The sequence below is a fragment of the Dendrobates tinctorius genome, unplaced genomic scaffold (assembly GCF_039654945.1).
Source record: "Dendrobates tinctorius isolate UK_male_01 unplaced genomic scaffold, ASM3965494v1 ptg000008l, whole genome shotgun sequence".
In the NCBI taxonomy this organism is placed as follows: domain Eukaryota; kingdom Metazoa; phylum Chordata; class Amphibia; order Anura; family Dendrobatidae; genus Dendrobates; species Dendrobates tinctorius.
This window is the reverse complement of record NW_027361676.1, coordinates 53,632,047-53,658,089: the sequence shown is the minus strand read 5'-3', so window position 1 is coordinate 53,658,089 and position 26,043 is coordinate 53,632,047. Positions and strand designations below refer to the sequence as shown.

The 26,043-nt window shown below is 41.0% G+C and overlaps 1 protein-coding gene across 3 annotated transcripts in view; it reads left to right on the top strand.

Annotated features, from left to right (window-relative positions):
* Positions 1 to 10,631: 10,631 nt before the first annotated feature.
* GLRA3 (glycine receptor alpha 3) overlaps positions 10,632 to 26,043 on the top strand; it is a 419,963-nt gene continuing 404,551 nt past the window's right edge. Inside the window, exon 1 of one of the 3 annotated variants that reach the window (XM_073577590.1) lies at positions 10,632 to 11,019. In XM_073577590.1, the coding sequence (XP_073433691.1) occupies positions 10,949 to 11,019 (71 nt within the window). In that variant the 5' untranslated portion in view covers positions 10,632 to 10,948. The remainder of the gene's footprint in view (positions 11,020 to 26,043) is intronic. The other 2 variants (XM_073577603.1, XM_073577598.1) reach the window with 2 other exon arrangements.

Here is a 26,043-nt window from a genome sequence, read left to right as displayed (position 1 = left end):
TATGTGACACGCTCGATGGCACAGCTGCCTGTGACCAAAGTGACGAGAGGATAATGGAGATTTTGAATCTCTGCGTACACTTGTGGACAGTGGACACTTGTGGATTGTGTGCGGCCCACTGATATCTGAGCGCTATGTGAAAAGCTCGATGGCACAGCTGCCTGTGACCAAAGTGACGAGAGGATAATGGAGATTTTGAATCTCTGCGTACACTTTTGGACACTGGACACTTGTGGATTGTGTGCGGCCCACTGATATCTGAGCGCTATGTGACACGCTCGATGGCACAGCTGCCTGTGACCAAAGTGACGAGAGGATAATGGAGATTTTGAATCTCTGCGTACACTTTTGGACACTGGACACTTGTGGATCTGGTGCTATTCCAGTGATACAGGCATTGCTTCTGCTCAGGTTCACGTGGCATTGTTACCTGAGCCCTGCAACCAATCAGAATGCAGGGCTCACATAATAAGGTGCTCTCACTTTTTCCACACAAGATATATATAACAGGACACAACAATGCCATCCAAAACCCAGGCAGACTGGGCAGACCCAGCACCTATTTTGCTGTAATGGTACTGGTTTTCGAGGTGAAAATTTGTTTTATTATTATTATTTTGCAAGGGAGACTGTTTCCTTTAAAACGAGATTGTAGACAATCCCTCAAAACTGCTAGAGTTCTTAAGAACTGTGATCTTAGCAGATTCAGAAGGATCCTGGCTGTGTATATCAGTTGGGTTCCTGAAGCTGATTCGGTGCTAACATGATGACGTACATATCCATCATGGCACGCAAAGTTCATTGCTCAAGACTGATATGTACATCATATAGCATTAATGGGTTAATGTTCTATTGTCGATATAAGCAAACACAGTTCAATGCACTTCATCCTTTTAACGCAATTTAGATAATATTACAACCTCCAAGATTTAAGGATTTCAATTTGATTGATGCTACTTGCTGACAGCCAAATAATCAAATACAACCTATTTGTTATATTATATTGTGCTTTCACTGCAGCTAGACAAAAGGTTTAAAAAGCAGGATTAATTGAGAGATGATGGTAGTAAAATCCACTATCCACTATCATCTAGGGTAGCTTAGGCCTCTAAAATAATTGTCTATGCTTTTAGCAATCAGCAGAAAAATGTCACTGTAGAAGTTTGTGTTTTTTAAATGTTTTTCCTCAGATGGAAGTTTCATGAAATGCAATTAACTTATATGAATGGTAAAGTAGATGAGTTATATAATATATATAATGATACATGCATACACATTATCAAAATTTTCTTGGTATTATGGATGGCTGGTTGTTCTGATCAAATCTAAGTAGGTTCTATATTATCATTACTTATTTTTAGAGCATCATTGATGCCATGGTTCTGTACATGTGAAAAGAGATTTACCTATAAAATACAAATCTAAATAAAAATGAACAAGCTAACAATGACAGACAGGTATAGTGGAGTGAGGATCCTTGCCTTGCATGCTTGCAGTCTACAGGATAATGGGCAAAGAAACAGTACATTGAGGGGTTGTGGCAGCTCTGGTGGTGGTGAAGTTGCAGCAGGGTTATTGAAGGCTTTAAACTTTCTTGAAGTGTTGGGTTTTTAAGTTCATTCTGACATTTCCAAATGTGGTGGATGATTGGATTTGTTGGGGCACAGAATTCCAGAGGATGGGGGATACTCAGGTGCAGCGTATGGCTGGAGCACCTTGGGCCCACCAGAGAAAATCATTCTTAGGGCCCACTATGTAGCTACATAGAAATAAATACAAGACTACCAATTGTGTGGTAAAACACGCTCATATCAGGGTATAAGATAAGGTAGTACATGTCTCAATTATGTAGCAGGGGTTGGGGTAGCCCCCTCATAGAATATAAAATAGCCACCTCATATAACATAATGCAGCAGTCATATATTATAATGCAGACCCATCATAGAATATAATGTAGCCCCCCTCATAGAATATAATGCAGACCCCCATAGAATATAATGTAGCCCCATCATAGGGTATACTGCAACCCCCCACAGAAAATAATGTAGCCCCCTCAGAGAATAATGTAGCCCCCTCATAGGGTATAATGCAGCCCACCTCATGTAGTATAATGCAACACTCATAGGGTATAATGCAGCCCCCTCATAGGATATAATGCAGCCCCCCTCATAGGCTATAATGCAGCCCCTCCCATAGGGTATAATACAGCCCCCTCATAGGGTATAATGCAGCCCCCTTATATGGTATACTGAAGCCTCACTCATAAGGTATAATGCAGCCCCCCATATGCTATAATGCAGCCTCCCTCCTTACGCCAGCAGACTATAATGCAGCCCCCCACAAAATATAATGTAGACCCTCATAAAGTATAATGCAGTGCCACATGGAATATAATCTAGCTGTGCAGTCCTACAGTCTTATGGCCACCAGGACTCACTCACTGATATATACACTCACTGGCCACTTTATTAGGTACACCATGCTAGTAACGGGTTGGACCCCCTTTTGCCTTCAGAACTGCCTCAATTCTTCGTGGCAGAGATTCAACAAGGTGCTGGAAGCATTCCTCAGAGATTTTGGACCATATTGACATGATGGCATCACACAGTTGGCGCAGATTTGTCGGCTGCACATCCCTGATGCGAATCTCCCATTCCACCACATCCCAAAGATGCTCTATTGGATTGAGATCTGGTGACTGAGGAGGCCATTTGAGTACAGTGAACTCATTGTCATGTTCAAGAAACCAATCTGAGATGATTCGAGCTTTATGACATGGCGCATTATCCTGCTGAAAGTAGCCATCAGATGCCTGTTCTTAGCTGAGAGGAGTGGTACCCAGTGTGGTCTTCTGCTGCTGTAGCCCATCTGCCTCAAAGTTCGACGCACTGTGCGTTCAGAGATGCTCTTCTGCCTACCTTGGTTGTAACGGGTGGCAATTTGAGTCACTGTTGCCTTTCTATCAGCTCGAACCAGTATGCCCATTCTCCTCTGACCTCTGGCATCAACAAGGCATTTCCGGCCACAGAACTGCCGCTCACTGGATTTTTTTTCTTTTTCGGACCATTCTCTGTAAACCCTAGAGATGGTTGTGCGTGAAAATCCCAGTAGATCAGCAGTTTCTGAAATACTCAGACCAGCCCTTCTGGCACCAACAATCATGCCACGTTCAAAGGCACTCAAATCACCTTTCTTCCCCATACTGATGCTCGGTTTGAACTGCAGGAGATTGTCTTGACCATGTCTACATGCCTAAATGCACTGAGTTGCCGCCATGTGATTGGCTGATTAGAAATTAAGTCTTAACACACAGTTGGACAGGTGTACCTAATAAAGTGGCCAGTGAGTGTATATATATATGCTGTGTCAGCATCACGCACCGGCTGTGTCAGAGCCAGAGGGGAATAATGGGAGAGGGAGAGTCATCTGACGCTCTCTCCTCCATTATTGCTTTCAACTATATCGACATCTATAATGCCAATACAGTTGAATGCGGCATGTGCTGGGGCAGCTCTGGCACCGGACCTCCCTGAATTATGGGCCCCATAGCGTCTGTATGGAATGGGTACCTATGGGGGAGCAGAGGCCCTGGTCTGCCAGCCTTGATAGCGGGCAGTGTTAGCCACAGACTGCAGTTAACACAGCCTGCTATTAAAGTGAAATGATTCCTCTCAATGCCCATGGGGGCATGGGGAAGAGTGAATATTGATTTCGTTTTAGCAGCAGCGACAGGCTTTAGGCGCAGCAGAGGGCTTCTATCTCCTATCACCTGCTGCTGCTCCGCTGGTATCGGGCGGGCCCCATAGCAGCTGTGTGGTGTGCAGCTGTTAGTGACATGCCACTGGATGAGGGCCCCTGGAGCAGCAGGGGCCCTAGGCAGCTGCCGGCCCTGTATTCCAGTATGTTTTAGTGCCTGGGCCCACCGGAGAATCCTCCAGTTCTATGATTTGTCAGTCTGACCCTGATCAGGTGAAGTCTTGGAGGTGATTGAGTGAGGAACGTATAATTGTGGAGGAGAAAGGAGGCCTTGGTAGGGCAAGAGATTACATGTCGGAAGAAATTGGGAGATTGTTCCAAAATACAAGGGTTGGACAAAATAATGGAAACACCTGGACACATCAGCAAAAGTTAGTTTAATATGGTGTAGGTCCACCTTTTGCGGCGATTACAGCCTCAATTCTCTGAGGTATGGATTCATACAAGTTGTGAATTGTTTCCAAAGGAATTTTAGCCCATTCTTCAGTTAAAACACCCTCCAGTTCTTTGAGCGACGATGGCTATGGAAATCGACGTCTAACTTGAATCTCTAAAATCGACCATAAATGCTCAATAATGTTGAGGTCTGGGGATTGTGGGGGCCAGATGAGATGCTCAACTTCATTAGAATGTTCCTCGTGCCATGCTTGAACGATTCTAGCTGTTTGAATTGGTGCATTATCATCCTGAAAGATGGCGTTCCCCTCCGGGATCAGTGCTTGAACCATAGGATGCACTTGGTCGCCCAAAATGCCTAAATAATCTCGGCTGGTAATTCTTCCATGAAGGGATATAATTGGCCCGGGCGGATCTCCACGAAATAGCACCCCAGGTCATCACAGAACCTGATCTGTTGGGAGAAGGCAGTCTGGATGGAATGCTTCTTTCGACTGTCTCCAAACGTACACTCGGACGGAGGTTGGAAATAGGGTAAACGTTGATTCGTCTGAAAATATCACATGTTTCCACTGCTCGAGGGACCAATCTGGAGGTTTCTACACCACTCTAAACGCTTGGAAACATTTGTCATTGAGAGCAGCAGTTTTCTAATTGCAGCTCTTCCATGGAATCCAGATTTGTGCAGCTTCCAACGAACACTTTTCGTGGAAACTGGGTTCTGTAGGTGTTCATTGAGCTCAGCAGTGATTTTCGGAGCCATGGTCTTGCGATCCTCTCTCACAATTCGCTTTAGAATCCGACGGTCTCTCTCAGTCAACCGACTTTCGGCCGGACCTGTGCTTTGCTGCGGACGTTTTTCCTTCTCTTTCAAACGCAGTCATTACTTTGGAGACAGTACCTCTTGACACGCCAAGCATTCGGGTACTTTCTGTTACACTAGCGCCTGCCATACGAACACCAACAATTTGGCCTCTTTGAAAATCAAAGAGGTCTGCCATTGGTATCAGGGTCTCATCAATGTTCTTAGAATTCTGCAAAACAAACAGTTAATTTACAAACACATATCACATAACACAAATAATCAACTACAAAACATTACCATATGTCACGGTTTGCATGTTTATAACATGTTCGAAGATTATGATGCCAAAATGTTAGGTGTTTCCATTATTTTGTCCAACCCCTTTATATAGATATATTGTAGCAGCAGTATTTCCATGTATTGCTGTCACAGTAACATTAGCTCTACAGGGCTATGATGCGGTCACTCTTGAGGTCATAATTGTTTTTACCACTTACACACCACCCATCACTATCACTATGATGCTTTTATTACACACGTGGTCAAAATTGTTGGTACCCCTCGTTTAATGACAGAAAAACCCACAATGGTGACAGAAATAACTTGAATCTGACAAAAGTAATAATAAATAAAAAATCTATGAAAATGAGCAAATGAATGTCAGACATTGCTTTTCAACCATGCTTCCACAGATTTTTTTAAAAAATAGAACTCATGAATTAGGCCTGGACAGAAATGATGATAAACTTAACTTATTATTTTGTTGCACAATCTTTTGAGGCAATCACTGCAATCAAATGATTCCTGTAACTGTCAATGAGACGTCTGCACCTCTCAACAGGTATTTTTGCTGACTCCTCAAGAGCAAACTGCTTCGGTTTTCTTGTGCTTGGATGTTGCCTTTTCCATATGGCATGTTTCAGCTCTTTCCAAAGATGCCCAATAGGGTTTAGGTCAGGGCTCATAGAAGGCCACTTCAGAATAGTCCAATGTTTTCCTCTTAGCCATTCTTGGGTGTTTTTAGCTGTGTGTTTTGGGTCATAATCCTGTTGCAAGACCCATGACCCGCCACTGAGACCAAGCTTTCTGACCCTGGACAGCACATTTCTCTCTAGAATCCCTTGATAGTCTTGAGATTTCATTGCACTCTGCACAGATTCTAGGCACCCTGGGACAGATGCAGCAAAGCAGCCACAGAACATAACAGCGCTTCCTCCATGTTTCACAGTAGGGACAGTTTTCTTTTCTTGATATGCTTAATTTTTCCATCTGTGAACATAGAGCTGATGTGACTTGCCAAAAACTTCCATTTTTGTCTAATCTGTCCATAGAACATTCTTCCAGAAGCTTTGTGGCTTGTCAACATGTAGTTTGGCAAATTCCAGTGTGGCTTTTTTATGATTTTATTTCAACAATGGTGTCCTCCTTGGTCGTCTGCCATGAAGTCCACTTTGGCTCATAAAACGACAGATAGTGCAAACTGACACTGATGTTCCTTGAGCTTGAAGTTAACCTTTAATCTGTTTAGAAGCTTTTCTGGGCTCTTTTGTTACCATTCGTATTATCCGTCTCTTTGATTTGTCATCAATTTTCCTCCTGTGGCCACGTCCAGGGAGGTTGGCTACATTCCCATGGAGCTTAAATTTCTTAATAATATGTGCAACGGTAGTCACAGGAACATCAAGCTGCTTGGAAATGGCCTTATATATTTTACCTTTAACATGTTTGTCTATAATTTTCTTTCTAATCTCCTGAGACAACTCTTTCCTTTGCTTCCTCTGGTCCATGGTGAGTGTGATACACACCATGTCACCAAACAGAGCACAGTGAGTATCTGTAGCCCTCTATACAGGCCCACTCACTGATTCCAAGATTGTAGACACTTGTGATGCTAATTATTGGACACACCTTGATTTAAGATGTCCCTTTTGTCACATTATTTTCAGGGGTACCATCATTTCTGTCCTCATTTCATGAGTTTTATTCTTTTTAAAATTCTGTGGAAGCATGGTTGAAAAGCAATGTCTGACTTTCATTTGTTCATTTTCATAGAATTTTTATTTAAAATTATCTTTGTCAGATTCAAGTTATTTCTGTCTCCATTGTGGGTTTTTCTGTCATTAAACAAGGGGTACCTACAATTTTGACCATGTGTGTACATAGTACTACTTGACCATGGGATTCTTAGGCAGGTCCAAGAAGGAATGTCACTATAGCTGCCAAGTTGCTGGATGCCAAATCATCACACTGTGGTGAGGAGGTAAGTAATGTATATTAGTCAATTGAAAATCCTTTTTTGAGTTGTTGACATCTATTTTTGGAGAAGTAACAGACCCTTCTTAACAATACAGACAATTTATGTTAAGCCTAAAAGTTACAAATAACAAGTACTAGGACAAAAAACATTATAGCAAAAGGTGCTGAATTTTTATGGAGATCATTCACGCCAATTATTTTTCAAAATACCGTGTTTTTCGAATTATAAGATGCACTTTTGTTCGCCCAAATTTTGGGGGAAAGTGGGGGGTGCATTTTATAATGCGAATCTGAGTGCTGCTATGCTATAGAGTGGGGGAGGCGGCTCTGACGTGGTGTCAGGGGGCTGGGGTGGGCTGGTGCGGGCTGCAGAGACAGTGGGAGGTTCTTTGCTCCCGCTCATTAGGCTCATGTAATATTCACTGCACCCGCTGTCCATCACCTTGGTGCTGAAGCTGCGCCTAGTTGGTGGACAGGGGAGCAGCACACATTACATGTGCCTGCACTCTTCCCCCCGCCCCATCACTATAATCACCTACCAATGATGGCTCCTGCTCCCAGCTCCCCCCATGGCTTTCCTGTGTCTCCTGACATCCTCCTCCTGCAGGGCACGTGGCAGCAGCTGCTCATTCAGGCAGTTCATCGCTTCATGACCTTCCATGATGTGACCAATAGGACCTGCGGTCACGTGATTCCCAGTGTGCACTGCGAGTCACGTGACGGCAGGTCCTATTGGTCACATCATGGAAGGTCCTGTAGCTCCATGAGCTGCCTGAATGAGCAGCAGCTCTGTGTGCCCTCGCAGCAGGAGGATCTCAGCAGACACAGGAAAGCCACGGGGGGAGCTGGGAGCAGGAGCAATCATCAGAAGGTGAGTTAACTGTTTATTATTTTATCATGTGCTTGCCAGCAGGGGGGAAATATAGGCACTGGGGCCATGTGTGACAGCAGGGGGAATATAGGGACAGGGGGACAATGTGTGCCAGCAGGGGGAAATATATGGATGGGGGGCCATGTGTGCCAGCGGGGGGGAATATATAGATAGGCGGACAATGTGTGCCAGCAGGGGGAATATAGGGACAGGGGGGACAATGTGTGCCAGCAGGGGGGAAATATAGGGTAGGGGGCCATGTGTGACAGCAGGGGGAATATAGGGACGGGGGGACAATGTGTGCCAGCAGGGGGGAATATATGGACGGGGACAATGTGTGCCAGCAGGGGGAATATAGGGACAGAGGACCATGTGAATGCCAGCAGGGGGGAATATAGGGAAGGGGGCCGTGTGCGTACCAGCAGGGAGGCATACAGAGAGAGGGGGGCCACATGCGTGCCAGCAGGGGGGCATATAGTGAGAGGGGCACCATGTGAGTGCCAGCAGGGGGGCATATAGTGACCGGGGACACCATATGCAGGATGGGAGGGGGGGCTATGTGCCAGCACAAGGGGGCAATGTGCCAGGATGTGGGTTATATAGATACCAGGATGAGGGACATATACGGTATATGATTTGAAACATGGACACTGGCATTATAAGACACACTTCCATTTAACATAAAAAAAGTTTTCTCTTTTTCTTCACCAAATTTGGGGGTGCGTCTTATAATCAGGTGCGTCTTATAAAGCGAAAAAAACGGGTATGTATATATTTTCACTTTTTTAATGGATTAAATCAAATGTGATGTTTTTATATATACTGAATTCTTTAACTTTCTTGGACAGACTTACAACATAACATTGATTCAAGACCTTCTCATATTGTCATACTGTCTTCCATCTGTCCTCTGCTATTTAGTGATCACTCAAATATATGAAGTAGTGGATGGATGGAAAAGAGCAGGACTACATTATTTGTTTAAGCTTTGCTTTCATGAACAAGTCTGTAAACATAAAATAGTAGTACATTTTTATTTTTTAGACACCATTAGAAAATAAAAAAGCGATTGTCTAGGTAAGCATAGCTTTATTAAGTCTCACCAGTGAGTCACTTAATGCGCATGCCTAAAGTGGAACGCAAGTGATCAACCTTCACTATGCTGAAAGGGGAATAGCTCACATGTAGAGCTTGCCTCCTATGATGGAAGCTGATACTTTAACCAATAAGAGAAGCCCAGTTCTAATGCAGATATTAAGATTTGCAACTCAGTGAACTAATACTATGATAGGGGATTAATGGAATATATATCAACCACTCTCTTTAGGATCTTAGGCCTTACCAACATTGGAGTATTGGTACCCCTTTTGAGAAAGCACCTAATGTGAAACGCGCATCAGGGGGTCCACAGGGAGGTGCACAGACACATCAGTGACCATGAGTAAGTGGCACTTCTACTTTTATATTCGGGCATGCTAATTTGGACATTTGCATATTATTTACCTGCCCCTTTTTTGGATGTACTTGTGTGTGGCTTAATACTTACCCTTTACTCTCCATGCATTTGATATTTATTTTTTATCCTGGTCCCAGTATGTGTTTTTTTCTGTGTACTCCCATAACATACCTGCAGAATTTTTTGCTCCTTTTCCCTCTATTGGCCTATAATGTTGGCATGTATTTTTTGTAATTGTATGGTTTAATAACGATCAATTTTTGTCTTTTATATTTGATGGTCTTTTTTAGCTCCGATTTTGTTCTCCTGTTTTGCAATTTTAGTTAATAGTATATGACATATTGGCACATTTTCAAAAAATCAGTCTAAAAAGAGAAATTATATCTATAGTGCAGTCTGATTAGGGATTACTGTGGCATCGCCGTGTAAGCATACAACATCCAGCCTTTTTTACTGCTCTCAAGCTGGGTGGGCAAGCAGAGTCTTTAGCTGCATGCTAATCAGATGGAGCCTCTGTAAGGAGTAAGCTTTGTGCTTCAGTCCAGCAGCCAGTGCTAACCCTGTCATTGTGACAGACTGCAGTGTACAAGCCGTCATTATGTTGCCAAAGGATATTCCTTTTCTTTTCTGTATTGCATCCCTACCCTCCTTTGTGATGTATGAGAGAACTGGAGAGGCAAAATGTATTTTACATATTACTTTGAAAATGCAAGAGTGAAATGTATTGATATTAAAGCCATCGATTCTTCACCAAAGCTAGACCAGCAGGTAAATAGCAAATTCTTTATGATGAAATGTGAAGAAAGTTGTAATACCTTCCTTTTAATTTAAACCAGTAACTATGGGAAATAACGCAGAGAAATCATATCTATTATTTGCAATCAGTCTCCAGAGCTCAGGCAGCGAATCGGTATTATATCCGTGATCTGTGGAAGAGAACTTTAAGGATTGCATTCAATGTAATGGATCCACGTGCACCATCAGCATACAATGGGTTACTACTGCTCCTTATTTCTCCATCAAAAGAGCTCTCCCATTCATTGGCTGCTAACAAGCAGCCTGTATCCAACCCCTGTACCAGTCCAGCCTCCTAGCAGGGCTTCAGCGGATTTCAGTGTATAGGAATGCAGCAGCTCGGAGTGGACTCGGCACTTCTGCCTGCGTTACATATCAACCTTTCTGCTCTGGATCTGAAATTTTCTGTCATGCATGCACTTCATGATCACCATCCTCATTATCTTGTCTAGCGGGACAACTAGGGGGAAGCTTGGCTTTTCATCTGGGATTACAGAGTCCTCATTGTGGAGCTGTTCTTGGTGCTGAATTAAGTGTCCTGCTGTTTTCCACTGCCAGCTACAGTCATCTATCACTTTGATGATTTTAATTTCACAGCCCATCACAAGAAAAAATGGCCCGGATCAGGTGTATACTCACGGCTGTCTCTGGGTTTTACTTCTGGGAAGCTGCACTCTTGTTAAGGTATGGCATGGTCAACTCTATAACTAATGCTGCTGAAAGCCTGTTCATTGTGCAACATGAAGGGGAGGTAGATAGACAGATTAGACAGATTTACAGGCATAAATGTTTGCTATATTTATTTATTTGTATTAAATTATACCTATATATGTATGCGTGTGTGTGCATATGTATTATATATAAATATATGTGTGAGTGTGCATATAAATATATGTGTGTATGTACTATATATATATATATATATATATTATTTTAAAAATATCAATGTGATTTACATTATTATTATAATCAATAGATATGTTCAAACTGTTACACTATTAATTATAATGCCGGCAACTGTTACTCAAGCAACAATGTAAAAGTTAGTTGTATCTTATCTAATATTAACCTCCCCCTCCTCTTTGACTTCAAGTTGCAATACAATACTCATCTAGCAACACAACACAGGTGTAGATGACTAAATATATAAATAAATATGTGTGTATGTATATATATATATATATATATATATATATATATATATATATACTGTATTACATATACTACTCAAAAAAATAAAGGGAACACTTAAACAACAAAATGTAACTCCAAGTCCGTCACACTTCTGTGAAATCAACACTGATTGTGATTCGACTTCTCCTGCTGTTGTGCCAATGGAATAAACAACAGGTAGAAATGATAGGAAGGTCACTAACATCCATGTGTCTGCTCAGCAATTTTTTTTAGCTATATATATATATATATATATATATACTTATCTACACTTAAATGTTAATGATGTCGATATGTTCTCAATTTATTCATGGCTGAAATCAATATTCTGGCCTTGATTACAAAAACACTTAGCCAAATATTTTTCGAAGGTAGCTTTCCACTTGTATTTAATTAGACGTGATCACTTACCCTTGAGTGACAGGCTGTAAACCTCTTTCATACTCAGAGTTACAAATCCCAGAGTACACCAGTCAGATTCTGTTTCATCTGGTTACATGGGCAATATTGCCACCTTTTTTACAAAGTTAAAGCTTTTTATCTGAACATGTGAGGGGAAACTAGTGTAACTACTTACAAGGCTGCATTGGTTGTGCTGGGAATTTCCATCCTAGAGCCCAACACTCTGTTTTGTTCATCAAATTCATATGGAAATCAGGACATTTCAATAACTGTCATTTGATTTTTACATTTCATAATGCTGTCTAGCAGTGCTGCTAAATAATGAATATACAATGAATGAATGCCCTAGTGGCTTTATAATCTAATTTTGTACTAGAATTAATATGGTAATAGAGATTCAAGGTCACAAAGAGCTTCCAGTATAATTCCAGACTTTTAAGTCTTTGATTCCTGAACATAAATGCAAGGTGCATTACATTTTATTTTTCATGTGTTAATGTATCAATAACTATAATCAATAATATTATTTCTTTGGTTATCCAATTTTGAATTGCTAAGGATTTATCAAGAAGGCAATTGTGAATTAGGAGCTTTTATTTATTGACATAACTTACGTTATATTTGGGGCTTAAAAATAATTTATATGGTGATTAGTGGTATTATAGTAATTTTAGGATTTACTGTTGTGAATGTTACAACTTTTAAGCTCAAACTATGTATGGGTATGGTAGGATGTAAAAAGCAAATAAGATGATTAATATATGTAAAGTCATAGAATGAGCTGGAAAATGTACTGCTAAGTAGTCTACAATCTTATTTTTGTCATGACCGTCACTATGAAGTCTAATGAAATGGACAGGCTAAGGCAATACTAATCCATAGCTGTATATGCCTATACATTATATATGCTGAAAGAATACTATACGTGGTGCAAAAGTTTACTGCCATTCTTGACTTGTTTGCTCCTTTTTTAAAAAAAAATCTTTTACATGTTCTTGAGTTGAGTTTTCAATTCATACTATGGAAGTGCTAAGAAACACTTTCCAATGATCACGTAGCAATAATAAACTTCTGATTTATTATAGTGAGAAAAATCAATACACTAACTAACTATTCATTTCTCAGAGCTCTTCAAATTCTCTCAGGGAATTTTCAGTAATTCCGAAGAGAATATTAGGTTAGTGGGTTTATTCCAATGCAGCTGCACTTTAAATGCAACCTACTGATTTGGTGAAGGCTATTAAGCAATCTCTACTTTGGGATGTTACACTTAAAGGTACCTATATACTCAGATTAATATTTAGCACAGAAAAAGATTATTGATTCACAGAGGATTAGCAGAATGGAGCCTGCCACTTTGTGATATTATCATAAATTTTAATTTCTTATGTAACATGTACATTATTTGATAGATCAATCTGTGTGACATTTTGATATTTTACTACATTACATTACTGACCTGTTGGGTGTTCCTTTTTCTTCCCTGATAAGTCACTTTTCGGTAAAAGCATTGGTGGCAATTCATCAAAGCTTTTACATTAGAAAAAAACATGTAAAACCTTTTATAAAGTTGCAAAATGTTTGCGCAACGTGGAGTTGTTAAAACATTTGCTGACTTTTGGAGTTTTTACCCAAGTTGAAAGCACAACTTTACCAAAATGCTCAGATCCTGGGAGTATTTGTGGGCCATGACCTTTGTGGGCACATGTACAGAACCCTTCCAGGTCTACAAAACCAGAATACCTCATGCCTCATCCTATTGTGAGAGGCCTGGAGAGTTCAACGTGGCCATCGGCGATCCAAAGATGAGACAAGCACCAGACAGGTAGTGGTAAGGAGTGGAGGGGCCCGAAAGGTGAGGTGAGTATAAGGATTTTTTTTATTTTGTACATATTACGTTTATTATGCTCTTGTGTCTGAAGAGACTCCACAGCATAATAATGGACATAAAATGTGCAGAGAATAATTTCTTGATTTGAATTTCCTGGGAAAATCAGTGTGAACAGGCAAACTCAAATTTTGCCAGATCCACTCATCTCTACTGGCAATACACATTCTATAGCTTTGAGAACAATGAGCACGCTATTCCTAACAAACTCACCATACACATGCATGCTCGCTTCATCAGAGTGTGCATGTGTGTGCCAATTGCTGAAACCTTAGCAGGATAATATTTGCACATGTCAAAGTTCATCATCACCAATTCTTTGCTTCTCAGACAAAGGTTAAATTAGCACTGAACTAAGCATCTGGTGCATATTGCCTACCATTAGAGGAAAGAAGAATCATATGCTGGACATGTTTAGCTGTCATTCATTCCGCTCTTTGTGTTGAAATAAATATGCAACCAGTTCTGAGTAATCCAGGAAAAGAAAATAACTGAAAATTTCATGTAGCTCACCCCCTTCCCATAACTCTATTCAGGATCTTAGGTCATTGTTGGTCACAGAACTTTATCACCTGTAGGTTGCTGTTGGCAGTGGGCTTTCGTGCACAAGTAGCACTGTAAATTATCCAGATAATATAATACTAAAGGGAAAAAGAGTTGTTGTCTCAAACACACTTATCGGGAGTCATAAAACTTGACAAAAGCATGAAATAGTAAGTTGCAATACACTTTGAGGTAGAGAGATGCATCAAAATTAAGGTAAGAAACATAGCAATACCTACAGCTATTATGCAACGAATATATTAGGGGGGATATCCCTACACAACACACTAGGACTGGGTTCACAAAGCCATGAGTAGCTTGGTAGTACGATAAGCCAGTGGCACTTTAAATTGTTACTTTTCCTTACGGATTTTATTGGTTATACATGACAAAACATAACATACAAACCAAATTTCCATTTGGGCCACGCAGGTTGTTCATCTACTTGGATATTGTTTTGTCTGCCTCTGTTTTCTGCATCATCCATCAAATCAGCAAGATATTGTAGTTGATAAGTGTGATTTCAAAATACAGTTTCCTGGGACCCCATTTGTACAGAAAGTGGAAGTAGATGCCTCCACTGAAGTAATCCTCTCACCTCATTGCTGGACTTCATCCCTTAATATGGACAGTTCAGCCCGATATGAATTTTCAAGTCTTGAGACATAATGCTCCATATCTTCTCTAGTGGGAATATTTTTAATCCAAGCACTTATATTACTCAGGTCTCTCAACAGGGATCCAGTGTTGGGTGCTTGTTCCTGTTGTACAGAGCCTCCTTGCCCGGGCCCTTTAAGAAAGTGAACAAGCGCAGACTGTGGAATACCATGAGTCTGTACTGTTATAAAAGCTGGGGTCCCCTCCCCCCTTACCAGAGCAGGAGACAGAGACACTTCAGGAACTTCTGCTATGTTAACATCAGCTCTGCTCTGTGAAGCACAGGGGGGTGCTTCCTCCTCCTGAATCTTATCAGTGTTTGTGTGGCCACCCCATCTTGCCTCTGTCCTATGATGTATGACTCACCCCCAGTAACTGCTGAGGGCCCCTGGAAACTTTCCAGCTCCTTCTCTCCCAGGGCTACCACTTCTGTACTCACTGCCGATCCTCTGACTGGAGCCCCGAGGTCCACCATAGCACCAGGCAGTGTCATAGTATCCACCATGTCTGATTCTTGGAAGGGGCTGGAGAGAAAGCACTTAATACCTCCTGCAGCAAGTCCTGAAGCATCTGGAATAATGTTCTGAATTTCCTTCTTCTTTTTTACCCCATTTGTGGTATTTCTTTTGTTTTCTGTGTGTATAGGATGTTGTTTTCCTCAGTTCAGGACAGGAGTGATGTGAACACACGTCTCTACTCCTCTATGGCCAGGCCATGCCCCCCAAAATGTTTGGTTTTGTATATATCTACCTTACAATTAAATATCTCACTTCAGCATTTGGTGTGTTCCAAGTTTAATGGAATAGATCAGTTCAGATATAGCAGAAATAATAGGAATTGATCTACACTGGTTAGAGAAGTCTACCCAGAGCTGGTTTTCATGGAAGAATTTCAGCCAAAAAATGTAAACCTTCAATAAGGGCACAGAGCCAAGTGACTCAATTATACATAAAAACAGGAACACGGAGGCAGAAAAAATGGCAGCAGATCCTCTGGACTGATGAGTCAAAAATATGTTGTATTTGACTGTAACAGAAGGCAGTTTGTTCTCCCAAAAACTGGACAGCAGTACAATAAATGAGAGTGTGTATGCAACAGTGAAGCATGGTGGAGGTTCCTGCAAATTTGGGACTGCGCTTCAGAAAGTGAACTTGAGGATTTGGTCAGAATTCATGATGTCATCAATACTGGCAAAAAAGTAGATATTTATCCAGCAAGGAATACCATCATGGTATTGTCTGACTGACTCCAAATTTATTCTATGGCTTATGTTATTAAGAACAATCTTGAGTGTAAGAAGATCAACATATGCCCTGATCTCTATTGAGACTAGCTGATGATACAAGAAAATGCAGAAGGATTTGCACAAGTCTACCTTCACAGAAGATCTGTGGATAGTCCTCCAAGATGTTTGGAGAAGTTTCTTCATAAGCTATATGCAAATGTACCCAGAAAAATTGATGCTATTCTGAAGGCAATTGATGCTGCTTTGAAGGCAATAGTTGGTCACACTAAATATTGATTTGAGTTACATATGTCTTTTGTTCATTCACATTCCATCTTGGTAATTGCTATCGTCAGGTAGGTATCCTCATTCCCTTCCCTATTTTTCCTTTTCTTTCCCTCCTCACATTCAAGGTGTTCTATGAAATACGTTCCTTCAAAGGAGAGAGTATGAATTAGGCCATTATTTATGTTTATTTTTATTATTTAATTTTTCTTTTCCGTACATTCGATATTGATGTATTTCTGTTTCAATTGTTATATAGTGCAGTATACTAATAAAGGTCCATTTATCACCCAAAACAGCTGTACCTTATTTTGAACTGCATTAAAAATTCTTCGATGGATTTCTATGAGTTGAGCGCCAAGTTTTATTTTTATGGCACTGAGGAGAGGCTTCCATCGGGCCACTCTGCCATAAAAACCCGACTGGTGGAGGGCTGCAGTGATAGTTGATTTTGTGGAACTTTCTCCCATCTCCCTACAATATCTGTGAAGCTCAGCCACAGTGATGTTGGGGTTCTTCTTTACCTCTCTCACCAAGGCTCTTCTCCCACGATTAGTCAGTTTGGCTGGACGGCCAGGTCTGGGAAGACTTCTGGTGATCCCAAACTTCTTCTATTTAAGGATTATGCAGGCCACTGTGCTCTTAGGAACCTTGAGTACTGTAGAAATTCTTTTGTAACCTTGGCCAGATCTGTGCCTTGCCACAATTCTGTCTCTGAACTCTTTGGACTGTTCTTTTGACTTCATGATTCTCAGTTGGTCTGACATGCACTGTGAGCTGTGATATCTTGTACAGATCTTTACAAATCAAATCTTATCAGTTTAGTTAACCCCTTTCTGACATCCGACGTACTATTCCGTCCATGTGACCAGGCACAATTTGACCATGAATGGAATAGCACGTCATCATGATTGGCCACGCTCAAGGGGGGTGCGCGGCCAATCACAGCCGGGTGTCAGCTGGTTCTCACAGCTGACACCCAGCACTAGGTGCCAAGAGTGGTCACAGACCGCTCACGGCACATTAACCCCCGAAATATTACAACCAAACAAGATCGCAGCATTCTGGAAGCCAGCTCAGGGCTGACAGCCCCACTGCCTTTGGATCGGAGACGCCGCGGACAGGTATGGCATATTGTTGCTTTTTTATTTTATTTTTATTAAAGGAGATTGAGGGCTTTGCTTGGATTAGGTGTGGTTGTAAGTATGGTTTAATTGAGATTAATAAAGGAGTCTGTGTCATTTTTTCAAGTAAAGGACTTTATTCTGGGTGTCCGTATTTATTTACAATACAACTATAGGATTAGTAATGTGGGTGTCTTATAGACACCTCGCCATGGGCTTGATGACACCTGAAAGGTGACGTCAACCCCACAAATATTACCCCACTTGCCACTGCTACAGGGCAAGTGGAAAGAGCCAGGCAAAGCATCAGAATTGGTGCATCTAATGGAAGCGCCTTTTCTGGGCAGCTACTGGCTGCTATTTGTAGGCTGGTGGTCAGTATCCGTGGCCCGTTACCAGCCTGAGAACACCAACCCCAAGTTGTCTGCTTATCTGTGGCCCCTTAACAGCTTGAGAATACCAACTTCCAGTTGTCTGCTTTAGCAAGGCTGGTTTTAAAAAATAGGGGGTACCCCATGCCAGTTTTTTAAATTATTTATTTAAATAATAATAAAAACAACATGGGGACTCCTCTATTCTTGATAACCAGCCTTTCTGAAGCTGACAGCTGAGGGTTGCAGCCCAGATATGAGTTTTGTCTGGCTGGTTATCAAAAATAGGGGGAACCTATGCCGTTTTTTTTTTAATTACCGCATTTATTTACAGTGCAGGAGCAGCATATGAATACTCCCATCTGCCACTCCTGCTGTCACTGCTATTAGAAGCATCAGGGGTAGGCTGATGGGAGTAATAGTCCCATCAGCCACCTCCACCGCCTGTTACTTCTTTTGTTACTTAAATGTAACTCTCATCATTGTCCCCTGCTCGCGACGATCACCGGCAGAGCAGGGGAGAATGATGAGAGCCGTGTTCAGCACCAAGTGCTGGGGAACAACGCTTACTGTAACGCTTCTTTCCCGGCGCCGATGCGTGTCACATGGATGACATCAATGTGTGTTATGTGTATGCATGTGTGCGGGACGTTTTATGGCCTGTGCTGACATTAAAAAACGGATATGTTAGCATGTTTTGCCCATGGACACATGGTCCATGGAAACACACTGACATGTGCAAAGACCCATTCACTTTAATAGGCAAATAGAGCTCTGTTCCTCCCTAGTCTCTCTGCATGGTTAAGTAGAACTGTACAGCCATATATGGGGTATTGCCACATTCAGTAGAAATTGTGGGACAAATTTTGGAGCCATGTTTACCCACTTCTTGTGTGAAAATGCTAAATATTTGGCTAAAACAAAATTTTGGTGGTAAAAATGTAGTTATGTTGTTCTCACTGCCCAATGTTATAAAATTCTGTGACACACCCATAGTGTCAATATGATCACTACACCCCTATATGAATTGAGACTTGTAGTTTGTAAAATGGGGTAACTTATGGGGAGTTCTGCTGTTTTGGCACCTCATGGGCTCTCCCAGTAGATCATGGCACCTGCAAACCATAACGGTAAAATCTGGTGCTCCTTCCTTTCTGAGCTCATATGGGGTATCAGCGTATTCTGGACAATTTACACAATAACTTTTGGGGTCCAATTTCTTCTGTTACCCTTGGCAGAATAAAATATTGGGAGCAAATATGTGAATTTTGTGAAAAAAATATGATTTTTTTTATTTTTACTGCTCTACGTTACAAACTCATGTGAAGCATTTGGGAGTTCAAAGTGCTCACCACACATCTAGATAAGTTCCTTAGGGGGTTTAGTTTCCAAAATGGTGTCACTTGTGCGGGGTTTCCACTGTTTAGGCACATCAGGGGCTCTCTGAACGCGACTTAGGGTCCGATCTCAATTCCACCCAATTTTGCATTGAAAAGTCAAACGGCGCTCCTTCCCTTTCAAGCTCTGCCTTGCACCCAAACAGTGGTTTACCTGCATATATGGGGTATTAGCGTATTCAGGAGAAATTGCAAAACACCTTTTGGGGTCCAATTTCTCCTGTTACCCTTGGTAAAAAAAATTGGATCTGAACTAAATTTTTTGTGAAAAAAGTTGAATGTTCGTGTCTTTTTAAACATTACAAAAATTCCTGTGAAGCACCTGAAAGGTTAATAAACTTCTTGAATGTGGTTTTCAGAACCATCAGGGGTGCAGTCTTTAGAGTGGTGTCACTTTTGGGTATTTTCTATCATATAGACACCTCAAAGTGACTTGAAATGTGATGTGGTCCCTAAAAAAATGGTGTTGCACAAATGAGAAATTGATGTTTAACTTTTAACCCTTATAATTTTCTAACAAAGAAATTTTGTTTCCAAAATTTTGCTGATGTAAAGTATACATGTGGGAAATGTTACTTATTAAGTATTTTATGTGACATATCTGTGTGATTTAAGGGCATAAAAATTCAAAGTTGTAAAATTGCAAAATTTCTGTTTTTTCACAAATAAACGCAAGTCATATCAAATAAGTTTTATGCCTCACATGAAGTACAATATGTCACGAAATTACATTTCAGAATTACCGGGATCCATGGAAGCATTCCAGAGTTATTACCTCAGTGGTCAGAATTGTAAAATTTGGCCTGGTCAAAAATATGCAAACCAGACTTAGAGGTAAAGGGGTTAAACAAAGCTGGAATCCAATGAAGTAGTAGAACCATCTCAAGGAGGATCACAAGGAAATGGACAGCATGTGACTTAAATATGAGAGTCTGAGCAAAGGGTCTGAATACTTATGACCATGTGATATTTCAGCTTTTCTTTTTTAATTAATTTGCAAAAATTTCTATATTTCTTTTTTTTCAGTCAAGATGGGGTACAGAGTGCACATTATTGATAAAATAGTGAACTGTTTTGAATTTACCAAATGGCTGCAATGAAGCAAAGAGTGAAAAATTTAAAGGAGTCTGAACACTTTCTGTACCCACTGTATGTATATATATTACATAGATAGAAAGAGAGAAGAAAACCTGGAAATTCAGCAGCCGTGGTAGTGTAAAATCACAGCAGGAGCTGACAGGATAGAAGAGATCGCTTACATACAGTAAAAACATATAGAATAGAAAGATATATAGATGTCAGAGACAAATACAATTAGTTGAGTGTGTGCAGGTTACTGTACATGTATTTTATTAATAAAAGATTATTTTTCTGAAAAAAATGGTATGGGCGCCAGTGTAATTTTCGTAACCAGCAGAGGGAACGCCGATGGCTGGGGGCCGATGTTTATAGCATAGGAAGGGGTAATACCCATGGTGCTTCCCAGGGTATTAATATCAGCTCCCAACTGTATACTTAGCCTTTACTGGTTACTAAAATTGGGGACCCCAAAAAAATACATAGGTGCCCTCTATAATTGATAACCAGCAAAGGATATGCAGACAGCTGCGAGCTGATATAAAAGCCAAAGAAGGGATGATGGATACTGCCTCCCAAGGCTAAAAACATCAGCTCTCAGCCGCCCCAGAAAAAGCGCATCTCTAATATTTGCCAATTCTGGCACTTAGCCTTGCTCTTTCCACTTTCCCTGTAGCAATGGCAAGTGGGTTCATATTTGTGGAGTTGATGTCCCCTTTGTATTGTCAGGTGACATGAAGCCCCGAGGTTAGTAATGGAGAGGCATCAATAAGACACCCTCATTAATAACCCCATAGTCACTTTGTATAAAAACACACACGCCAATTGCCCCTCTATTCTTAATAACCAGCCTTACTGAAGCTGACAGCTGAGGGTTGCAGCCCCCAGGTGTGAGTTTTGCCTGGCTGGTTATCAAAAATACAGGGGAATTCACTCAGGCTTTTTTTAAATTATTTATTTACAGCACAGAAGTGGCTGATGAATACTCCCATCTGCCACTCTTGCTCTCACTGTTATTAGTGGCAGCAGGTGTCACCTGATGGGATCAGTAGTCCCGTCAGCTGACACCAGTGACCGAAAGTAAAATTAGTACCTCCGATCACGGCTGAGCTCTCGCGCTGTCTTTTGACATCGTTGGAACCGCGGCTCTCTGACTAGCATGGATGATTTCACCGCCGATCAGAAGCGCTACGCCGGTGTTTCCCATGCTGTCACATAGCTTGGGAAACACCAGCTTTTGTGCTGTGTATGTTCAGCTACATTATGTAATTTAATCGATGATTAAATCGGTGAATATTGCAAATTCTGAGATCATGAGCCGAACAAAACATTGAAATATTCGCTCATTTCTAATATCCACTTTACAGCTGCATCATTTTTGAAACATAATTATTTTTCTGCTAGGTTATTAGAAGGGCTAAAAGTTGGCTAGCAATTTCTTCCTTTTCAAACATTTACAAAACCATTGTTTTATTGATCACATCACATTTGAAAGAACTTTGAAGGGCCTATATGACAGAAAATACCTAAAAGTGACACCATTCTAAAAACTTCACCACTCAAAGTCCTCAAAACCACATTCAGTTAGTTTACTTGTTTGTTGTTTAGACCCAAATTATTTTATTTTCAAAAAGGTACCGGGAAAAAAATGGACATCAAAATTTGTTGTGTAATTTCTCCTGAATATGTGGGGGAAAACTATTGTTTAGGCGCACGGCAGGACTTGAAAAGGAAGGAGTGCAATTAAGAACACAGATTTTGATGGAATGGTATGCGAGCATCATGTCACATTTGGAGAGTCCCTGATGTGCCCAAATAGTGGAAACCCCACAGAAGTGACCTTATTTTAGAAGCTAGACACCTCAAGGAATTTATCTAGATGTGTGGTGAGCTCCTTAAACCCACAAGTGCTTCACAGAATTGTACAACGTGGAACTGTGAAAATAAAAAAGGCTTGCCATAGCCTGGTGACCCACATGGTCACCATGGCAATGATCATGCCCTCACAATAACATCATGGGGGCGCCGCTTGGAGGGGAGAGGGAGCCTCCTCCCTCTCTCTGCCTTCTAAATGCTGTGATCAATATTGATCTCAGCATTTAGCATGTTACAATGCCAGAGGCAGTGCAGGCACCACTCCTGTCATTGAGATGTCAGTGATAATATCATCGAAATACACAGTGGCAATCGTGCACGCAAAGCTCCTGTGCATGCAAAATTGTCAGGATGTATGGATATGTCCAAGATCATGAATGGGTTAAAGACTGCTTCTTTTTTGCCTAAAGTTACACAGTTAGAGGCTGTCAATCAATCAGGAGAGGGCGGTGCTGGGCGGGGAATACAGTTGGAGTAACAAAACCCCTAGATCTACAGCGTCATTTCCATATCGATTCAAACACTGATTTCTGAGGAATGGAAGAATGGACTGGCTATCTAAAGGTGTTGCTGAACTTATCTTTGCAACATGAACATATAAATAATTTTGATGGTGAAATCCTACTGACAGATTAATTTTAATAAATTATGCTGGTGCCCTAGAATAGTGGAAATGAATAAACCCCTGGTTCATTTTATTCCACGGCAACAGAGGCTGTTTTAAAAAAAACAGTTTTTGCATCCGAAAACAATTTTAAAAAATACACCCTCCTTAACCAAACTTGCATTGTATAGTAAAACTTTTATTTCTCAATTATACATTTGATAAAATGTTTGTGTCATTTAATTAACAGCCATTTTTTGGCCAGCAAATGTTTTCTTATAATTTTAGAGTTGGATAACTGGATATGCATCTTTACATGCTTGAAGAATCATTGCTAAATATCATTTTAGAATTCACCTAAGTTTATCTGTTAGTAAATTGCAAATAAGGCATAAAATAATCACTTGATATGTCACGGTAACACATGGAAGGATAACATCATAGAATAACAACAGTGTATTGTACTCTGGGCAGTTAACTAATTGAAGAGGCTGTGTCTTTCTATAGAGACTCAATTCCCTCCGGCAAAGTTAGAAGGGAGATTTTTGTGACTTGAAATCTAAAAAAATAGTTACTGTCCCATCAATTCAATAGTACAGTAAGGGCTGAAGTCACATAAATCTCCATCTCTATCAGCTATGATCTGGGTACTCTGAAGGGCACTGAGTCATCATTAATGTGGTAGTTGGCAGAAGCCCAGGCTCAGAAAACCCCTTAGATATTGTCTTTGGATTTGTCACAGTGACATGTTAGGACATTATTTTATGGATGGACCTTGAAGAACAAATAATCTTCAGGGGTTTTACTCAATATCCATTGAAATCATCAACTGGTCCAGTAAGAAAACTGTCACCATGGTTTATTTTTATGTCATTAGTCTGTAGAACCATTTTGTTATGGAGGTCAGAATGCTAGTTGTATAATTTGTTATTTCTTAGGTAACAAATAGGAGATTTTCTTTGAACGATCACCAGCTTCAGCTTGGTTTGGATAAACAGCGTTACTGTTGGCAGAGCTGTGATATCAGTTGTATTTACCTTAATTGCTTTAAACTCCATACTGATATATTATGAAGTTGTATGCTATCTAAATTTTTATTACATTTTATTTCAAGCATATCTATTTTCATGCTTAACAGAATGTAACAAAAAATGTTTACATTTCCAAACATTTTCTAGAAGTTCAAGATTTTCGAAAACCAAAAATATCCTATCAAAAACAAACCTAAACTAATCATTGCTATTGCATTCAGTGTTTGTGTGATTCTCTGCATTTTCTGATTCACTTTTGAACGTGAAGGTTATACACTAGAGATAAGGAAATTAAATTGTATACTCTGAGGCCTCTCCACACCCCACAGCATAATAAAAGGAAGGGTTATATATATACAGTATAAATATATATATATATATATATATATATATATAGATATATATATATATATAAGCTGAAGAGCCCGGCCATAGTAATTAACTACGGTTAGTTATAACAAATTATAATGACTATATCTATATATATAAAGCTAAGTGTATAGCCCCGCCCACGCCGCATAGCCACATTCACTATAATATCCCACATCATCCCGTCAGCCATAGCCACCGGACTAATACCTCTAATATCCCACATCATCCCGTCACAACCGCCGGACTACTACGCCTAATATCCCACATCGTCCTGTCAGCCAGAGCCACTGGACTACTAATATCCCACATCATCCCGTCAGCCATAGCCATTGGACAACTACCCCTAATATCCCACATCATCCCGTCACAGCTGCTGGACTACTACCCCTAATATCCCACACCGTCCCATCAGCCAGAGCCACCGGACTACTAATATCCCACATCATCCCGTCAAAGCCACCGGACTACTACCCCTAATATCCCACATCATCCCATCAGCCATAGCCACCAGACTACTACTCCTAATATCCCACATTGTCCCATCAGCCAGAGCCACCGGACTACTAATATCCCGCATCATCCCGTCAGCCAGAGCCACCGGACTACTAACCCTAATATCCCGCATCATCCCATCAGCCAGAGCCACTGGACTACTCAGAGTGCTGAGTGAAATGGCCCTAACTTCCATAACAGGGATCCCTTTAATAGAAGCCTGGGGTGAGAATCAGAGCGCTGAGGGATGTACCCTAACTTCCATACCAGAGATCCCTTTAAGAGAGGCCTGGGGTCTGTACCAAAGCGCAGAGTGGATTTTCCCTCACTTCCATACTGGGGATCCATTTAACTGGGGCCTGGGGTCAGAATCAGAGCACAGAGTAGATTTGCCCTCACTTCCATACCAATGATTCTTTTAAATAAATAAATAAATAAATCTTTATTCTTTTAATAGAATCCTGGGATCAGAACCAGAGCGCTGAGGGATTTGTCCTAACTTCCATACAGGATATCCCTATAAGAGAGCCTGAGGTCAGTACCAGAGCATTTGAAGGCAATTGCCCTGACTTTCATAACAGGGATCCCTTTAAGAGAGCCTGGTGTCAGAACCAGAACGCTGAGTGGAATTGCCCTAACTTCCATACCAGGGATTCCTTTAAGAGAGGCCTGGGGTTAGAACCAAAGTGCTGGATGGATTTGCCCTGACTTCCATACCGATGATCCCTTTAATAGAGGCCTGGGGTCAGAATCAGAGCACTGAGGGATTTGCCCTGACTTCCATACCAATGATCCCTTTAAGAGGGAAGATGTGCCTATTGGATGGAGTATATGGGCACTGGAGGGGGGGATTCATTTCTGTCATGTGCTCTCTGCTCCTTTCTGGGGGCAGATAGTGGCTGGGAGCTTATTTTCTCGGGGATGCTAGATTTCTCTCACCATGTCAGTGCCTGCTGAGGTGTTTTCTGGAATGGGAAAACTGTTGCTCATAGCAACCAATCACAGCTCAGCTTCTTTTAAACAGCTCTGGTGAAATGAAAGATGCTTCGTGATTGGTTGGTGATACACACACACATTCATTTTTTTGTATATAGAGATAAGTCATGGTGCACTTTTGACCAGTCACTGGAAAGCAACACAAAACGATAGAAATGTGAAATCTGTTCCAAATAAAAGAAAAACTCCCAGTTTC